This window comes from Coffea eugenioides, chromosome 4, assembly GCF_003713205.1.
Source record: "Coffea eugenioides isolate CCC68of chromosome 4, Ceug_1.0, whole genome shotgun sequence".
Classification (NCBI taxonomy): domain Eukaryota; kingdom Viridiplantae; phylum Streptophyta; class Magnoliopsida; order Gentianales; family Rubiaceae; genus Coffea; species Coffea eugenioides.
Window position 1 is genome coordinate 3,989,939 of NC_040038.1, and position 20,711 is coordinate 4,010,649.

Below are 20,711 nucleotides of genomic sequence, written 5' to 3' on the forward strand. Positions count from 1 at the left end.
AAAAAAAAAATGAAAAAAGTGAGATTGACAGTTTTGGTATGTGAAAGTGGACCTCAATATCGCGATCAGATCGTTGGTTAATGGCATTCCTGTTCACGCCTACTGAAAACTGAACTCTCTCATCCATTGGTTTATCAATGTTATGATATGGTTTGCCTTATTAATTATATATCTGTTTGCATGTCAAGACTCAAGCCAACAAGTAGAGGATTCATTAGCTCGACGTACCGCTGCGTGGAGAATTGGATATGCAGTGGCATGCAGAGGCAAATTTAGGTTATATTTGACTTGAAATACTTATTAGAAGCCGCAAATGGCAATATAGGCAAAAGAGCTGATGATAGTCGAAAAGGGAGAACAATCTAAAATTGTGTGTGAGAAATACCAAAAACACACTTGAGAGACCAGAAATTATTCCGAGTGGCACAGTTATAGAGCTTTATATATCTAACTAAATGTATGTTATCTAAAATGAGACATAATGGACGGTGTAAGTCAAGATGATACTGCAGTGCTTCACATAATATTACTTTTCTATTTATCAGAATTACATTTACGTTGACAGAAGCAGAATTTTTTTCCTGACATGCAAGTTTCCTGTCTAAGATTCCTGGCAAAAGTGCGTGCGTCCAAATAATCACTAGCATAGCAAGAAACAGAATAAAACAGCAGTTCTCCAGTTTCCTATTTAATCAGTAAGAACCATCGATCGATGCAACTTTAGGACGAGGGGAATCAAATAGTCGTAGTTGTTGTTGTTTTTGTTGAGAGAGATGGGGTAAATGATGAGATCAATATCTTGATAAAGAAATATTTGGACATGAGATTATTTGAAATATTATTTAAAATAAGTATTATAGTATATATTTTTGGAATACAATGTATGTGAGATAAAAAATTAATTGAAATAATAAAAAGTTGTTTGAAAATTGTGTTTGGAATAATTTTATTATCCAAACATTCCGTTAGTTTCGTGAGTAAAGAATTATGTCCCACATTAGTTCGAGATGTAAAGAAAGAGCGGTTAATATGTAAGTAAGAACTCAAAATTTAATAGTTTAAACTTTTGAGTCAGAGTTGAATTCTTGACTTATATATTGGACTCTTTGATCGGGTCTATAGAGGTGTTTTTCCCTAACAAATGGTATTAGAGCTTCTAGTTGCAAGATTAAATTACTCATGGGCAAGTGAATTTGGACTCTTTGATGGACTCTCTCGAAATGTTTCTCTCTAACAAGTGGTATCAAAGTTTCTAATTGTAAGATTAGGTTATTCATAGGCAAGTGGATTTTTTTGGTGAAAATTCTCTTTTTGGTGGTGCGAAACTGGGTTACTCATGAGCAAATGGATTCTTCTTGTAAAAATTCTTTTCTTGATGGTAGATCGAAGTGTTAAGGAATTTGGTTACGAAATTGAGTTGCATGGGCAAGTGGATTCTTCCGGTGAAAATTCTCTTTTTGGTAGTGGATTGAAGTGTTAAGGTGTTTAGTTCCGAGACTAAATTACTGATGGGCAAATGAATTTTTCTCACAATTGAGCCGATGAATATTTTTTCTTGGTGGTGAACAGAAGTGTTAAGAAATTTGGTTCCTATTGAATCAAGTGCACCATGAGTTTGACAAGAGGTTCAGTACTTTTAGACCAAAGAGTCAAGAGTTGGCAGGGGTCTATAATTTAGCTTGGACGTTAAAGAAAAATGGATCCATAATTGGAAGAATAAATGACTTTAAGTGTTAAGGTGAGTTTGCATGGAGTATTAAAGTGGCAGAGCCAAGGGTTGGTAGGGGTCAAAATCCAATTTGGATGTTGAAAAATAGTGGATCCATGATTAAGAGAAGATCATCTCAAGTTGGATGCTGTGAGAGGTTACTCACAAAGGGTTGTAAACTTAGGTTTAATAGAAGAGGTTACTCGTGAAGGTTTGGATGCTGAAAAAAAGTGGGTCTGTGATTGAGAGAAGAGATGACTTTAGGTGTTAAAATGGATTTGTATTGAGTATTAAAGTGAGTTGAAAAAGAATTTGTAAATTTAGATTGAATGTGAAGGGTTACTCATGAAGAATTGTAAATTTGGATTTAATAGGAGGTTTTACTCATGAAGAATTAAATGTTGAAAAATAGTGAGTCCATAATTGTGAGAAGAGATGACCTTAGGTATTAAGATGAGATTGCATTAAGTATTAAAGTAGGTTTAGAGAAGAGTTTATAAATTTGGATTTAATATGAGGGGTTACTCATGAAAAGAGAGATTTATAAGAATTACTAGGAGGGGAATGCTCGCGCATCGCACGGGTGTTTGGTGCTTATGGTTAAAGAAGATTTTACGGTAGTTCAAGCGAATATCAAAAAACTCACGCACATTGAGTAATAAAATGAAGTAACAAAATATCTAATGTATACTGGGAGATGGAGAAGGAAATTATGCATGCTATCTTGCTCAGTTCATATATTTTGAAACAAACACTTGTATATGAGCTTTTCATTAATAAGACTAAATAAACTTTAAACAGATACCCAAACGATTCAGAGAATGGCAAATAAACAAAGTGATTATCCACTTAAAGATGCATCTACACAACATTCTTGTTGATGAAAGTAGCCAACTATGGCGGAGGCTTTTTGATCAAAGTAGCCAACATTCTTTTTGATCGAAGTAGCCAACATTCTTGTTGATCGAAACCTATTCCAACAAAACCACACCATTTAAATTATATAGAACAACCAACTTTGTGGGGAAACAATAATATCAACATTAAATTGCGCTAACGGAGTATCCAATTTTGGAATGAAAGCATTTAGCTAACAATAGAAATTACGGTTTTCCAAAGCAAATCATACCTTTAAAAAAAAGAATGAAACCTCACCTCAAGTTGAACCACCAAAAATAACTTCACTAGAGAACCATATTGAAATCTAGAGTACAATAGCAATACAAATAAGTATTTACCGGAAGATGAAAGGAACATAATGGAAGAATGTGAATGGGCAGACATTTGAAGAATTGAAGTTGAAACTAATGCTCAATCATAAATTCCTTAATAAACCACATTGTCCTTGCTTTAATTGAGATGAAAATGACGTTTGAAGTTCTTCAAGTTATAATAGCAAAGTAATAGTGATAATTGATTCAAACCAAAATGAATGTCTCTGCAAGGACATTTAAGTAATTACACCAATAAAGAAGCTATTATGGGTTGTACCTATTGTAGAAAAGATGACCAAATAATCTCACATTCCCAAATTACCCAAACCTTTGAACAAATCATCACTGCATCTTTTAGAATACAAGGACATTTCAGTAAATACAATAATACACACGCTATCTAAAGTAGTACCCAATACTATAACTACACTTAAAACCACGTCACAATCCCAAAATACCCCTACTCTTGCGGTTGAAATTCAAAGCTATTCTTTAATCCAAACTCATTCTTATATAATATAAGGATATCCTACATTGGTTCGAAAGATGAAAAAAGAACGATTAATATATAAGTAAGAGACCGAAACCTAATAACTTAAATTTTTAGATTAGAATTAGATTTTTGATTTACATATTGAACACTTTGATAAGCTTTCTTGACGTTGTTCTCCCTAACACATACTAATTGGGATGATGCCATACTAGTCTAGATCATGCTGACTTATTAGGGGGAAAATGGTGCCACCCTAGTCTAGATCATGCTGACTTATTACGGAAAAATCCTTTCTTCAATATGATAATTTACTGGAAGAAGCAAGTCTTACTTAGACATAATATTTAAAAGGGTTAAATGTAGAAAACCCTCATAAAATTTTATAGCTGTCGCATAATATACCCCAAAGCATATTTATAGACACTTTGCACCTTAAGAAAATTATCGTTCACAGATTTCACGATCAAACAAAAGCACGTGTCTTGCAAGTTTTGTCCGTTGAAATTTCTTGATAGAATTGTCCTCCTTCCAAACGAACATAAATGACTATCTCTACCTGACAAAATATTATTAAGAATAATTTTGTTGTCGAAAAAGAAAACAAAAAGTACAAAAAAATTTTCTTATCAAATGAGTAAAAATTTTCTAAAAAAGTGTCGTTAACCAATAATATACTACTACTAATATTTTTTTTATTTTAATCTTATTATTTGTCACTTTGCTATTAATAATTAGATTTATTATGAGCTCATTTGTTTTAGATGTATCTAAATAATTTGAATACTATACAAAATATGCTTTGCACATAGCTAACATATATTTGCAATTATTATTACTACTAATAATTGAACACAAAAAAGAGATGAAAAGAGAATAAGTTGAAGTTCATTAAAAATAATATACAAATAATAATAGTAAAAAATTAAAATAACTAGTCATACAAGACAAAAAAGAACAAGAAAAATGTAAAATGGAACAAGGTAAAGAGTAAAGAAAAAAGTACAAAAAATAATTGATATATAAATAATATTCCAAGTAATAGTTTTTTTCGCATACATCACATTCCAAAATTATTTAGATATTTTATTGACCATCACATCCCACTCCATGCAACACAATGGCCATGAAGGGTGCTTTTGTCCATTCAATTATCATTTAAGAATACAGTTATCATTTCAGTGGTAAGTAAATGGTGTATCCAGATTCGTTAATTTTTAGTAGAATTTGAGTACAAAGTGCCTATAAACATATTTTGGAGTGTATTGTGCAACAGCCATAAATATTTATGGGAGTTTTTTGCATTTAACCCTATTTAAAATACTAGTAGTCTTAATTTCACCTGCCGAGACATTCGTGTTTTGTTAGGCCTTGCCCAACTGATTTTCGGAAATACAAATCATGAGCTGGCAGAGGTTTAAAAATTAGGGGACACGTTTCCCTAGGTCTGTTTGTACCTTTAATTGTGGTTAATATAATGATATCATGATTTTGCCAACAATAGAAAAGGTTATCAAGATTTTACCAACGATAGAAAAGGTTAAAAAATACTGTGTTTGGATATGAGATTGTTTGAGATAATTATTTTTAAAAAAATACTGTAATATTTTTTTAATGTGACATATATGAGATAAAAAGATGATTGAAAAATGTGTTGATGATACAAACGAGTCAATCTGTAAATAAACTGTAAATAATGTGCAATCCAAACACACTCACTCCTTGACATCAAGTGTTTCATTAGATGTGTACTACAGAAAAGGAAATCCACACGTTAACAACTGGATCTTGTCATCGAACAGGATACAAAATTCCTAAAAACACTATTTTAAACAGAATCTCCAAATTTACAGAGAGGTTTCACATGAACTATTTACTTTCTGCATGACTCAGCATGGGCTTAACCTGGACTCGATTCAACATCTGCTTGATGTAGCTTAGGTTCAATTTCTGCTGGGTCTTTCATCAGATTCAGCTTGCTCATCAGGAGGAAATGGATGATCCTTGGAAGAAGCACCATTGTTCAAAGGTTTATTGAACTGGACAAGTATCATGGTCATGTTGTCACAGCCTTCCCCACCAGCAGTTGGTGCCAAACATTTGTCAAGCAACCTCTCACACACTGTTGAAAGCTTTGTCTCCTAAGTAATTTGTAAAATACCGGATGCATCAACAATCGTGTCATCAAATGACTTTTACTTTACAAAATTTATCAACAGCATTATTTGAGATATACACAGAAGACTTACGTTGTACAGCTGCTCTCGAACAAAGTCCACTACCTGTTGACTTGACATGCAATCCCTACCACAAAAAGATACATAATTAACATGGCAAACCATGTTACAAGAAGACAAACTTATGAATTAAAAGTTCTAACATTCAGCAGGGCATGCAAAGCAATGCCATCAACCAAAGCTGTAGAGGCAAAACAGTGGAGTGTCTTGTTGTACTCGTAATCTTCAGGTCCACTTTTCACATTGCAATTTTCATGCTAAACTCTTACCATAAAGAAACTATGGATGTTTAAAGTATACATTAATTTATGTATAGAGTACACATAATAGGCTAAAGGGCCAAAAAAGGGACAAAGGTTGCAGGCTTTTAATTCTTAGGGACAAAAATTCAGGACATATGTCGATGAACTACGTGACTAAGAAATGAAGTAGCAGTTAGATGGATTTGATATTGTCAATTTCATAACACACTACTCTTATCACAGAAAACATGTTAAAAGATCATCCACTATGCATCAGTTATCTTACATAAGTTTCATGAGGAGGAGATACAGCTCTTTTGCTAGAATTAAGAGTTTTCAATCTTTTACAAGCAAATCAGTTCTAACTAATTTTCCTCCTAGAGCACTATGGTAAAATCTCTGAATTAGAGACCTACCAAATTCACACAAATATAACTTAGTTTTGCCTCTGCATGAAAGTCTAACACAGCAATGCAGAGCAGCAAGTTCATGACATGCATAGGTTAGCTACTACAGACAGTTGCAACATATCCTGATATAAAACCACTGGCTCAAAATCCTTTAGAGGATGTTTTTAAGTCAAATTGATTACCAAGAAAAGTAACTATAACTAGGAAAAAGAAAGGAAGTCAAATTGATTACCAAGAAAAGTAACTATAACTAGGAAAAAGAAAGGAGACAAGCCGAAAAGCCCTACCATATCCCATCACAGGCTAGAACAAGAAACTCATCGTCATCTTGGAGATCAACCTAGTATCAAAAGGACCAATGGAAAAAGACCATGTCATGTGAAGATACCTAAATATTCCAAATCTTAACTAGGCGATTGCCAAATTGAATTAAACTTAAATCAATAGCCCTTTCCCATAAAGAAGATTGTAAAGCAAGACGTTGAACATAATATCACTTCTAAAATCATCGTTTAGCAGATTCAGCTCACAATAGCAGTCAAGTCATAAATACCATGGTAATGTCAGGATCTGCTGTTACAATTTGCCTTTCAGCAGGAAGTGCTTTGTTTTGCTTTAATTCCATGTCACCTGAAGTCATAAAAATTGTCACGTCCATGCAATCAAAAAAGAAACAAATTTCATTTTCTTGATAAATACCAAAAGTAAAGCTCTCCGCCTCCCAACAAACCAACATGGGTACCTATTGCCCTGGCCAGGTTCAGGCTACCATTGACACGTCCACATTGGACATAGCCACCAGCTTGCAGTATCCTTTCTTTTTCCAATTCATGGTCAGGCTTGTGATCTTTTGACAGAGCATAGGCCTAAATTAGAGATAGTGAATTTCCTATTAGCACAGTTAGGACTGCCCTATAGAAGTAACCAGCAACATATTCCCTTTGGATTAGAAAACTAACAAGTTGCCTAAGTTCTTTGGTCTAAAAGAGCAAGTGAGTGGGACATGGAGAGCAAGACCAGATTTACTCTTCCTTCTTCAAATAAAAAGAATGAAAAATAAAAGTACATTTAGTTAACCATACTATATAATTAACTGATAGCATAGTTTTATTTTGGTAGGGATGCTATCAGGTCTCCAAACTCTTTGTATATCACGAAATCCAGTATCAAAAGTATAACCTAGATGGATCAAGACAAATCAGACTTCTTTCAGAAAACACAAGACTACAAAATTATTACCCAAAGCTTCAGCAAAATCTCTACCTGACCACCACGAGACATCACGCAACGAGAATCACCAGCATTTGCAACAACAAGTTGATTGTCACGGATAATTGCAACACAAGCTGTGGTACCAGAAGTTGGTCCAATATAATCAGAATGTGGTCCCTTCACTCACAATCATGTTTAATATGCCTTAGTTTCAAAACAAGATCATATGGGCTTATATAAATTTAATTAATAACACTATTTAAATATTTGCTTGCTGACACAAAGGAGGACAATAAATCATCTCAAGTCTTAGCAATGCTAAATGACATACAGGTAAATAGTTAACCACAAAGAATCTGCATTGTAGCAGAAAATACAGGAATGATAAATTCCTCATCTCAACTCAGGTGGTGCATGCAAAATAAAACAATCAATCCTCAAGCCCCTGAAAAACCCATGTTATATAACAAATTCTCAGCTTTGGATCGATGAAAAATAGTAAAATAACAACATGGCACTGATGTCAAAATCATATATCGTAGAAAGAAAGAGCATGAACAATTTTCCATACAGGATATGTTTGCAGACTAGGGAAAGATGCTGCCAAGAAAATAAGATTGTCTTTAAAATTAAAAAGTGAAAAGATCTCGGTGCTTGGAAGTAAAAGAAAGTTTATCATCACTTCATTCATTCTCATAATATAGACAATACATACAGGAAAATTTATTGTTACTTTCATAATATTATCTCATGATGGAGCTAGCTTAACAGAACATGGCCATCACCTCCTCATGCAAAAACTTACAATCCCCATTAACAGAACAGCACAAATGACTTTAGTATTGCAGCATGCAAATATAAGCTCCAAAAAACATGTGATATACTAAGAGGGGGAGGTATGCAATGGAAATACATAGGAGGTGATATATATTGACATCTTTAAAAATCATATTTGTATCTAGCGTACTAGACAGATGCAAGACCAAGGGCTTACCTGCTCAGAAGGCCAATCATGGATCTGGCTGTTGGCTTCGCCGCTCCTTGGGGACCATATCAATCCTTCTATCATGCCTGTGACCTTTTGCATTTTATCCCCAAGTACTGATAATTCTCTCCAACCTCTTTGCCCACACATCATCTCATCCATCCTGAAAGATAAATGACCACAAAGTAGACACAAGGTTACGCGGCATTTACAAGTTGCAACGCCTAAAAATTTGAAGAACTCTGTCCTATATAAGATTCTTCTAGTAAGACAACCACAAAATACAAATTGCAGAATCAAAATTATCCAAATTAAATGCTATTCCGACACTTACTGGGTATTATTTGTAAATTCATCAATCTGTACAATAATCAAATGATTTTTTTTTAATCAAATGACTTAAAACCATCAACAGACTAACAAAAATTTTAATCCCATACAATTATAAATGACTTCATACTCAAATGAGAAGTGACCAGGGTAAACTCCTACTTCACAAATCAAGGTATTACATAAAACTCAACTTGTGGGAATTACGACAGTTTCAGTGGCCAATGTTGTCATGAACAACACAGTCTGGTTCCATAATGCTAATCTAATATGAATAAGTGTTTTGCTAGTAATAACACCATACTGAAGTTATACATGCATTCCAGCTATGGTTAGACCGTGTCAATAACACATGTAGGTAAGGAACTAAAAAAAAAAAGGATTGGAGTAACCTGAGAAAAGATTTCTTCATCGAATCTCCTAAATCACCAGCTAAGTAGGCTTCATTTTTTAGCACTTGTTCATGAAGATACTTGGCACAAAATTTAGCAACTGCTTTTCCTGCAAGAAAATTAAGGACACATATAATGAACCCACATATATCTGACGTCAAAAGTTCAAAGATCATATTCCTATTTAAACCCAATCTCCTCCTCCCCCAACCCTCCAACCACTCCACACCCCTCCCCAAAGAAAAAGAAAGAAAGGAAACAGACACATACACACGACACCAACGATGATCTCCAACAAGCAAAAATTAGCTCAGTGTGAGATTAACTTATTCCAATCATTTTGTTTAGTGCAGCAAGAATATAAATCTCATTCCAATCATTTTGTTTATTGCAGCAAGAATATGTCTTACATTTGGCATCTCAATTAATCATATTTGTAATTAACTAAATGGAATCAAGGTCATAATTGTAGTGCCCTGAGCCCGCCAGACTGGCCCAATACCATTTTGAGCTGAAACCACGGGCTCAAAATGGTTAACCCAAAGTTATTAGTTACCTGATGGTCCGGACGTTCTATACGATTCTTTTTCTTCTCTTGAGTCCGATGTGGGATATCACAATAATAATCCAGTATTAGCCGATTTTCCTAGCTCTAAATGGAGTTATATGAATCAAATATGAGCAACTCTTTATTCCAAGAGAAAAAACAATACACAAATCTCGCAGGTTCTTAACTCATCTCTGTAATACTCTACTCTACATAAATTGCTATGCTAACATAAGCAATTAAGCACTTTAGTCAAAATTACTTGTGAGCAACAATACTATGTTTGTGATTATAGGAATAGATGTCTAAATATGTTTCCATTGTAAAGAGATTAGTTTTAATTATCTAACCAAGTTGCAGCCTTTCTTGTCAAATCCATCTTACACCTTTGAAGTTGTTTTTCAGTATATTTAATCTCTTTCGTCAGCTTGTTTATACATATCAGAATTGCCTTTGAGAAGCTATGCTATTTACTTGCTAAAATAATAGAAAGTATTAAATAGAAGGTTACAGAAATTGATAGATAAGAATAAATACCATTCAGCACTCCTTATAAGGGAAAAAATAGTATAAAATTAACTGATAGTAAGTCATGCAACAGGGGAAAAAAAATCAAGTTCAGTTTCAGATAGAAAAGGCAAAAAAGGTGATGTAAGGGGAAAAAATATAAAGGAGAAGGTGCTAGAGAGGTGGATATTTTCTTCCTAAAAGGCTGAGCCATATCCTAAAGATGTAGCCAGAAAGCAAGGCCAAGTACAAGTCAGCTTCATTTCAGCATTCATATAAGTCAACAAAGAGCTATAAAAACTGACTCCATTTAAAGTCTTACCTCCATGGCCATCATAAACTCCAAAGAAAGACGTAGCCTTGTCCAAGTTGGGATAAACTGCATGCTACAGAAAACAAGATGCTGTAACTAAGTAGCAGATTCTTTTAGTGCTAGTGATATTGTCCACATCCAAAGATAAAAGCAATAAAAGAAACATTTAAAGCTCACTGTACCATCAAAGAAGAATATACCAAGTATCTAGGCTTCATATATAAAGGTCCACAGGAATCTATGCATATATAAGAAAGCTAACACTTAGTTAATATCTCATCAAGATACCTGATTGAAATGCCAAATGGTGAATGACCTAGTCATGAGCTATTTGACAATGAACATATATTTTTAAAAAAATTAAAAACAAAAAACTAAAGAAGGTGATAGAAATGAAGAGCATGAACTGCTAAAAAGTCAAATGCCAAGCTGCAATAGGTTTCATTTATCATTATTTACTGCTGACTAGTACTAGATTCCCAATAATTAGAAGCCAGAAGATACTTACAGCATCTTCCATGGTAGAGCGCCATCCTTGCATGGAGGACATGCCATATCTGAGTCTATCATTCTCGCCGTCATCTGATGACTTCTCCGTTTTAGGAGTGCTTAGATATACCCCCATACTTCACTGCAGCCAAACTCAAGAATAAGCATAGACTACAAATTTGAACAAACACATTCTCTTTTCTTTTGTTTCACAGCAGCCAAACTCAAGAATAAGCATAGAATACAAATTTGAACAAACATATTCTCTTTTCTTTTGTTCTTCTTTTAATAATTTTTTAAAAAAAATAAATAAATCAGGAAAAGAAAAGTTTGTTTATGTACGAAAAGGCTCATGTAGTACAATGGAAAAATTAACTCAACTCGCTATGACAGAAATACGTAGAAACGCTCACAAAATGAAACTGTGGAGCCAGTTTACACTCTAAATTCACTAAAATTTAGTCAATTGAAAAAAATCGTACAACTATTTATGTTATCCACAACAGCCTACTTGGCATGTGTTTTCATCTGGTAGTTTAGGAAATTATACTAATTATTAAAGAATTAACAAGATGCATGCCACCAGCAAATAACTCATTTGAAATCCTTTTCCCCGATTATTTCTAACTTAAGAGAATTTGAGATTTACAATATCACCGCAAAAACTTGCCCAGTATAAAGTGCAATAAAATTGTAAAATAATTCCAACACAGTTCTTTATACTCTTAATATTAGCACGGAAATTGAATCAACAATGAGAAATCAACAGCAATTAAAACATTTTCAAACCAGCACAGCAAAACTCTATCGTTATTTCTCTATTTTCGTCAAGATGCCCGAAAATTCCACAGAGTTGACTCCATTTTCCACACATATACGATGCATTTTTCACATAATACGTAACAATTCTAACAACTCCACATACTTATAATCTTCTCTCTATCGTTCCAATTTTATTCGAACTATCACCAAACAGCTAAATAACATTCTGCGCTAATATCGATCATAACATAAGAAGTTACAACATAGAAAAGAATGAAAACGGTAAAAAAGCAATTCATCGCCATGATATATGGGGAAAAAAATAATTGTACAATTGATCACGAACATAAACTAACACAGATGCTTGGTAACGATTTAAAAAACTTACCAAACAAATCAAAATCGCATCCGAAATGAAGTCGAGAGAGTTGATGAAGCTGCGTTAGGGATTTTTCAACGAGCTGGCAAGCAAAGTTATCAATGTAGAAGCACCCGGAGAGTGAGAGTATTTTGTGCGTGTGTGTGTGTGTGTGTGGGGGGGAGTGAGAGAGAGAACTGATCAATGGAAGGCAGTTTTGGGTGACGAGGGATGACTCGGCAGCGGTGAGCTGTGGATTAACGGTGGATTAACTACGGTCTATTTATTTTTGGACTGTGATATATTTTATTCTCTGGGTTTTAATTATTTACTATGTGCTGGTTTAATAAGTGGGCCCGATGATGAGCGGATGCTATCCTTTTGGGCTGGACAGCTTTTTCCTAGGCAGAGAGTTTTGTGTTCCCAAAAAAAGGAAAAAGAAATGGATAAAAGGGGAAGATAAAATAAAAAGTTGGTCACCACTTTTCTTAGTCATGTAGATGATTCCGAAAGAAAAAAGAAAGAAATCTGGTGAGAGATTAAAGGTGCAGGTTTAAATTGTAACTTAATTTGTAAAACTTTCCTAATAGTGGTTGATTACAGGCAAAATTTTAATCTGGTTCATGGATTTGTAATGATTAATTGCATTTTAACGAAGTTTAGCTCGCCATGTAATAGAGGACCATGCTAGAAGCAGCTAAATATTAAAATCCTCATTTAAATTTAATGCTTTTTTAATCAAGTAAAAAAAATGATTTTTAAGAAATTGAATTCTCATAGCATGTAAGTTAATGTGAAATTCCGTGACTTGGAACTTATGCCATCAGAGGATTCACCTTTGTTGACCATTTCTAAGGTTGGCCCGACCGATAACGTAGACTACTTAAATTGGACTTCGATCTAATGGTCAGGCATAGGGATGGCAATGGGGCGGGGTTGGGGCGGGGTCCCCCGCCCCGTTGCCTATTAGTTCCTCCTGTCCCCCGCCCCGTCCCCGTTTCCTGCTCCCCCGCCCCGCCCCACCCCCGCTTCCCCCGCGGGGCACCCGCGGGGTTAATAAAATTTTATTATATAATTTTATTATAATTAAATTTTAATAAATAATCAAGTACTAAAATATCAATACATCACCAAATTATTATTCATTGTAATTTTACAATTGAAATTCATAAAAACAATCAAACAGAAGTTATTTGAATACAATCCAATATGATGAAATAAATATAACTAAAATAGTCAAGTTTTCACTTTTAGTACAAATGCAATCACTAATTCTTTATTGTGTCTGTGCTTTTTTTTGAGAAAAAAATGTTATTCTATTAAGTGTAATTAGAAATTTAGTATAAATGTATTAGTAAATTTAGTATAACTAATTAATAAATTCTATTAGTAGACATGCATAATTATTCATATAATTGATAATATCAATTATATTACATAAACTAATATACATTATATAATACATCTAACTAATAATATCATTATCATAAGTTTATAACTAATTAACTTACATATTATATATTTTTATATATATATTTTTTTGTTTTGCGGGTGGCGGGGCGGGGGTATACTCCCCCGCCCCGTTTCTAAGCGGGGGGAAATAATTCCCCCCCGCCCCCGCCCCAACCCCCGCCCCGAGAGCCCCCCGCGGGGGCACCCGCTTCCATTGCCATCCCTAGTACTCTGGCAGAGTCCCATAGAACTCTCTCTCTCTCTCTCGTCGGAGGTTCAGACGCCATTTTACAATGAAACATTGTGCTTTATTTATTCAAAAAATTTAGAGAGTATAATAGTACACTTATATGGTTTAGAGGTTCTCTCGCAACCCCCATACAATGCCTAAATGATGATACTTGCTCCATCATTTTCATGAGCCACTAGTTGCTAAAGGAATTGAAAAGTTTAAACTTCTCGCCTCCATCAATTAAATTTTCATTTCAAGTTTTATAAATGGATCAATAAGTGTCTGACCAATAAGTGTCTGACTTTTTTTTTCTACCTATATTCTAAGTAATTAGCCGAATTTGAGCCTCTAAACTAATAATTAAATTTCAGCTTAGACTTGAAGTCTTGAACAGTCGAAACTAGGAAAATTTCAGCGCGGTCAGTGGGTCACCGGTGAATCACGCATAATGATAAGAGTTCTTACACACCCAGTAGGATTTTGGACCTGAAATTGAAACTGACCATGAAAGTGAAGCCTAGTCCAGCGGGTAGATCTAAATATCGTGGCCCGAGTCCAAACTGCAAAATCAATGGATTTAAGGCTCATTCTGGCCCAGTCCTCTCCAAATTTTCTTTATTTTTTTTCATTTTTCCTTTTTCCTCGCCAAAATTTATGGGATCACAAAATATACTTCATGGCACTAAAACAATCAAATTTTTTTCGGGCCAAAAGGAAACCTGAATCCGAAATTACATAAAAATAATGCGACTATGAATGGTCCCCAAGTAATCAACGGACGAAAACTACCAAATTTATTCCACAGATAGAAAAGTAACTCTAGGTTGTATGTTAAGGCTCAACTTGGCTCTAATACATTTTAAGTTACTCCCCCTGATAAGGTTCTTACTCGGTAATGTTATAATAGTATTTTGTTTAGTTTTTATTTTTTTCTCAAATTTAAAAGTTTTTAGGATATATATGTTGGATTTGAAATTTTTTGAGTTTTCTCATCAGATCTCAGTACCAATTTTGAACTTGAACTAGTTAATTGACAGATTTGAGGGAATAAACAAGCACAAATATTTATGGAACAACACATATATTTAGTCAAATCTAATGGTTTGTGATTCATAGTGTAATTTTTTTTATTTTATAATTTTGTTAAATCTAATGATTTTTAAAATTAAATATATTGAGATATGTTCTATATGCCTTTTGTCATTAGTGCAGCTGTCTTTAATGATATTGGCTTCTGTTTTATCAAAAAAAACTATATGGTATTTGGCAGTTTATAAATATCTTGCGACAAGAATGTTGGCAACATTTAAATAGAATGAATACCTTTAGACTATGGCACTCTTCTGGTATATAAAAGCATTTAGCTATTAAAAGATCCATCTTTTCGTTTTTGGATGCTCATCTACAATGTTTAAAGAAATTTTAGAGGAAAAAACCGTCAATACATGTGAGTGAGAGACCTGTACAATTAATAGCGGTAATTATCTAGTGAGTATTTGATGGTGAGATTGTTCCCTTCGAACATGATTGAGATCGCTATTGAAAAACCACCGGCCTTTGGTTTGGTGGCCACCACCAAAGCATTAAGGCTTGGTGGGGTGGGAGGCAAGGGTTCAAACCTTGTCCTCATCAATTTGCCACAATTAAATGTGGCCTTATTTAAAAAATTCAGACAGGTGCGTAATACACCCGTCTGATCCGGTGGTGGTTTAGTCCCCTCTAGATTACCCCAGGATCTCTTCAGGTCCTCCCCCTCCCCATAGTATAGGAAACTATCGTATTGACGAAAAAAAAAAGAGAGATCGCTATTGAAAACTTTTTTGAGTACCTGGTACCAACAAACTTTCTCAGCAACGTAATATCTTGCCGGTCCACTCTTTTGTACTCCGTGGTGACGTGAAGGGCTATGTTTGAGCAAAATTCGTTATTTGTAGTCCGCTTGCCAATCACTTATGGCTGACATAGGAAAAACAAAATATGAGGGATATATATACAACATTTGACTCAACTGTTATGTATTTTGCAGACTATTCAACAGTTGAAGTTAGGGTTACAAACGAATCGAATCGAGTCGAATTTTGATCTAATCGAGTCGAGGCTTAATTTATTTTTATTGAACTCAAACTCGAGCTTGAGCTCGACGAGTTGGTAATTTAAAACTCGAGCTTGAAAAAATAAAAATTAATTATTCTATTTTTAAAAAAATAAATAAAATAATATTTTTTCTTAATAAATAATAAAATATTAAGGATATATATATAATTTTACTATTAAAATAAATAAATATATATATATACTCGAGCTCGTGAGCCTGCTTAATATTTTGAACTTGAATTCGAGCCAGATCGAGCTCGAGTCGAGTTTGACTCGCGAGCGACTCGATTCGTTTGCAGACCTAGTTGAAGTGATGCTTGCGAAGGTATACTCATATTCTCTTGCCACTATTCTTACATTTTCACCATTTTATGTTCTCCTCTTGTGTTACTCTCCTTAAAATGTCAAGGACTGAGCTCAATTTAGTAATATTTCTTCATTAGTAACGTTTATATATATATATATATAAAAGAAAAGCAAGTTATACACTATTAATTACGGGAATTGATTTAGTGGTCAGAAAAGGATTCTTAGAACCTCTTTCACTATAAGGTTCATGATTCGAATCTTATGTTTAATAGTTAGAGGGGAAAAAAATGAGGAGAGGTTAAAGGGTAAAAAAAAAAAAAAATCTTTTTTGTTTTTTTGAAGGAGCTAACTCTTTAGACTTTGATGTTTATAACTTTATCCATAACGACAATCGTAACTCGAACACCAATTATGGGTATGTAAATCAGGTTTGCTCTGATCCATACATCCGTATGTTTTATTTGAATCCTCTATACTTGACCACAGGACAAAAATATCAACCAAATTATTTAATACTCAAATCGAATTCGACTTAGTAAGAATTCATTCGAATTAGATTCGTTAACTAGTCAAGCAAATTTGAACAACATTTTATGTTTAATAACTTTCAAATTCGATAAAAAAATCCGTTCAAATTTGATTGAACGAATAAACAAGTCAAAATTGAATTCAATTTCAAATTTGTTAAAATAATCAAATAAATTTAAGCACTAAGGCGTTCAATTTGACTGTATTTATTTACACCCGTACTTAACCATCCCACAAGCAAGTATCGAAGTGGACTAAATCACAAAAATACAAAATAAACCGGATTTTGTAACAAGACCGCCTAAAATAAGATTATTCCGTAAAATGAGTGCGTGGACTTAACGCCTCAATAAAACTTGACCCGGTATACCTAATAAGAGTGAATGGCCCAAAAGATCACTAAACTATTAAAAATGGCACCCTTTGATCACCAAACTTTTTTTGTGGCCGAAAAGGTCACTAAACTCGCAAAAACTCTCCAGCGAAGCCATTTTACCGAATTTCAGCGGTTTCTCATCCGGTGGCATGGGCAACGTGGAATGGAGGAATATAGTCAAGGGGCAAAAATGTCTGAAAGGTTATTGGAATAGGTGAAGCCATAGATTGTCTCATTCCCAAACCACTTTTGAACCCATATATTGACTTCGTCTTCTCCGGCGGTAAAAATAGAGACTGTAATTTAAAATGAGAAACAGGGAATGATTAAAGGCGGTGGCAATAATTTAAGAGTATTATCGTTGAGCATGAAGAGAGAGGGATGGGGATGAGGACAGGAAGTGAATCAGTAAAATCTGCTGCTTTGAAATCAAATTGAGATTTCTCGTATTTTAAGAGCTTGACTGAAGCTATTGGAAGTGACTCAGGCTATACTCCAAAGTTGTCTGGGCTGGGTCCCTCAGCCCAATAGTTCGCTAGGGCGGTGCTCAGATCAACACAAATAAAAGAAGAAAACCCGTATGCCGTGTAACTGGCTCGTTGACTAGCAGAAGGCTTTATTCCTTTTCTTTTCTCGAAGAATAGGATAGCACAGCACTCCCTTCAACGGCTGCCCTCGGCAACCCACTGGTGACGGATGGGAGCACACGGCTGTGGAAATACAAAAAAAAAGTATCATTCTGTTCTTTTCTTTTTCTGTAAAAGAAAAAAAACATTTTTCTAGGTAAACATTTTTTTTTTTTTGGCTGGGTGTAGTCATTGGAACTGCCAAGACTCTTTCCAACTCAGCTAGGTGGCTGGCGAAGGAAATCGAAGACTGAGCAAATAATGGGTATGGCTCGAGAGACCAAATTGAGAAAGCAGTGATGAAACCTATGGGCTCAAAGGGTCATCATCGTCGGAGTTGGATGTTGGGTCGGGGTTAGTGGTGGGGCGGATAGGGATAGTAGGGAGGTCGGAAGTGACGAGACAGAGAGGAGAGTGAATCTCGGTCACAACCAGTAAACTTCTACGCTGGGTCAAATTGAAAAGTGAAGTGTTCCCAGCTAGTAAACTTCACCGGAGAAGATGAAGTGAATGTCGATCGATTGGTCAACTTTAGGAATGAAACAATCTGTGAGTTCACTTGCCCCAATAATCTTTTGGACATTTTTGCCCATATCAGAATATTTATTCAACTCAAGACCCTTGTAACCGGATGATTCACCGCTAAAATTCGGTAAAATGACTTCGCTGGTGCGTTTACGTGAGTTTAGTGACTTTTTTGGCTACAAAAAAAGTTTGATGACCAAAGGGTGCCATTTTAAATAGTTAAGTGACCATTTCGGCCATTCACTCTACCTATAATTAACAGTTCAAGGCTTCAAGCAGTTTATTATTACTATTTTTTTTTTTCAAAAAGCCGCCATTAATCCTTTTTTTTTTTTTCCCTTTGGGTTCTTATCTCAGCTAACTGATAATTATGGACCAACCAACCTTTACCATCACCCAATCTCTAACATTATTTTGGGCCAACTAGCAAGAAGGCGTGACTATTTTTTTTTTTTTTTTTTTATTAGTTGGATGCATGTGGCCTAATGTGCACATCCACCTCAGCACATAAACAATTGTAAGACTGAGGAACTCACCTCCCTACCTCCCAAAATAATAGAAAAATAATATGTTTGTGGAATATATTTATATTCCTTACTAGTATTGCTAAATAATTCAAGACTATGCGAAATATTATTATCTCGTAATCACAGTTTAGTCATAAGTGTGCATCTAAAACTGTTGAACCAAAAGAGGGTACATGGCAGGCTTCATTGTTGATAGTCCACCACTCGTAGCAAAGCACAAAGCATCGTAAAAAGACCAAAGAGAAAGTGGGATTTGTACGATTTGAAGCTAATAAACAATAGCCACTGGTCATTTGGTCTGGTGGTCATCACCCTCCTTGGTGATGTTGGAAGTCAGGGTTCAACCCTTACCTCTCACAAATTTGCCATTTTACGTTGCTGGTCTTCTGTTCTCACCGGATAGCTCGAGCAGTCCGCTCCTCCTCCTTAGGGTATGGCGACCTTCTTAACTTGGTTAATAAACAATAACCACTGGTCATTTGGTCTGGTGGTCATCACCCTCCTTGGTGATGTTGGAAGTCAGGGTTGAACCCTTACCTCTCACAAATTTGTCATTTTACGTTGCTGGTCTTCTGTTCTCACCGGATAGCTCGAGCAGTCCGCTCCTCCTCCTTAGGGTATGGCGACCTTCTTAACTTGGCTAATAAACAATAATAAAAAGCCAAATTTAATGCTGGAATTATTGATTGTACAAGCAATTTTATTATTCTTCATTGAAAGTCATGAAATTCCTCTAACAAACTTGTTAACATTTGCCCCAAATAAGAAGTTGGTCCCATACATTTATAATTTGATTATGAACAGGATTTTTCTTGACTAGCAGCCGTTTAATTGGTTCCAACTTCCAACTCTTAAGCAATTGGATGCAGACACCAACACTAATAACTATACGTGAATAATCAATCTCCACCGGCACAACTTCATCTGAAATTAAACTATTCCTGTTATCCTTCCCATTACGTTTATGTTATGAGAATCTCTCCGCACTCAAATTCCGGGATTCCTAAACGGCTTTTCCTAATGCTCGAATTTGGTATTCGAGGATATTAATTGTGAGGAGAGGAGAAAATTTGGTACTCCCTCCGTCCCACTTTGATAGTCCTGTTTCTTTTTTCACACAGTTTAAGAAAAAGTAATTAACTTTGTTGGAAAAGTAAATTTAGATTGCTATTTTTCTAAAATACCCTCACATTAAATAGAGTACAACTTTATGGGAACTTGAATTGATGGTAAAAAAAGAATAAACTCTCATTAAATGGGATAGGTTTATAGTAACAACTTACATTGAATAAGGGCATTTTAGAAAAATTAAAATACAACTACATTCTTCAATTGAAAAGTGGACTACAATTTGGGACAGACGAAAAAGGAAAACATGACTATCAAAGTGGGACGGAGGGAGTATTCGACATCATATGTTTGGATTTTCAAAAAAAATTTTGGCTTGCATCATAAATGCATTTCCCAATTCACCTGTTAGGCCTTGTTTGGAAGTCAAGTTTGTTTGCTAAAAGTTTTTAAAAAACTTTAGTTACAGTAATCTCAAAAAACTTTTCAAACTATAAATTTCAAAATATTAAAAAAAACACACTTCATAAATTTTTTTAAAAATTTCTATAATAAGTTACAGTAAAGTTTTAAATAAACACCCAAAAAACTCACATTCCAAACTGGACAATATGATTAATTTTGAACCCAAAAGGAGTCGTAGCCAATCTATGATTGCTAGCTAGAAACATTGAAGCTTTTTGGGTGCAACAACCACCAAGAAGCATTAAGTTGTCGGTATCCCTCTAATCGCAATAATCATCCAATGACTTGAAAATTAATTTATGTTTCTTATTAG

General features: G+C 34.6%; 1 protein-coding gene across 1 annotated transcript; it reads right to left on the reverse strand.

Annotated features, from left to right (window-relative positions):
• Positions 1-5,111: 5,111 nt before the first annotated feature.
• On the reverse strand, positions 5,112-12,439 carry LOC113768186 (probable protein phosphatase 2C 21). Its single transcript, XM_027312446.1, has 11 exons — positions 12,227-12,439; positions 11,096-11,218; positions 10,597-10,660; positions 9,221-9,329; positions 8,508-8,661; positions 7,565-7,690; positions 7,044-7,167; positions 6,855-6,931; positions 6,589-6,641; positions 5,662-5,716; positions 5,112-5,553 (listed from the first exon to the last, which is right to left on the reverse strand). The coding sequence occupies exons 2-11, from the start codon at positions 11,210-11,212 to the stop codon at positions 5,356-5,358; spliced, it is 1,077 nt and encodes a 358-aa protein (XP_027168247.1). The 5' UTR covers positions 11,213-11,218; positions 12,227-12,439; the 3' UTR covers positions 5,112-5,355.
• Between the last annotated feature and the right edge of the window lie 8,272 nt (positions 12,440-20,711).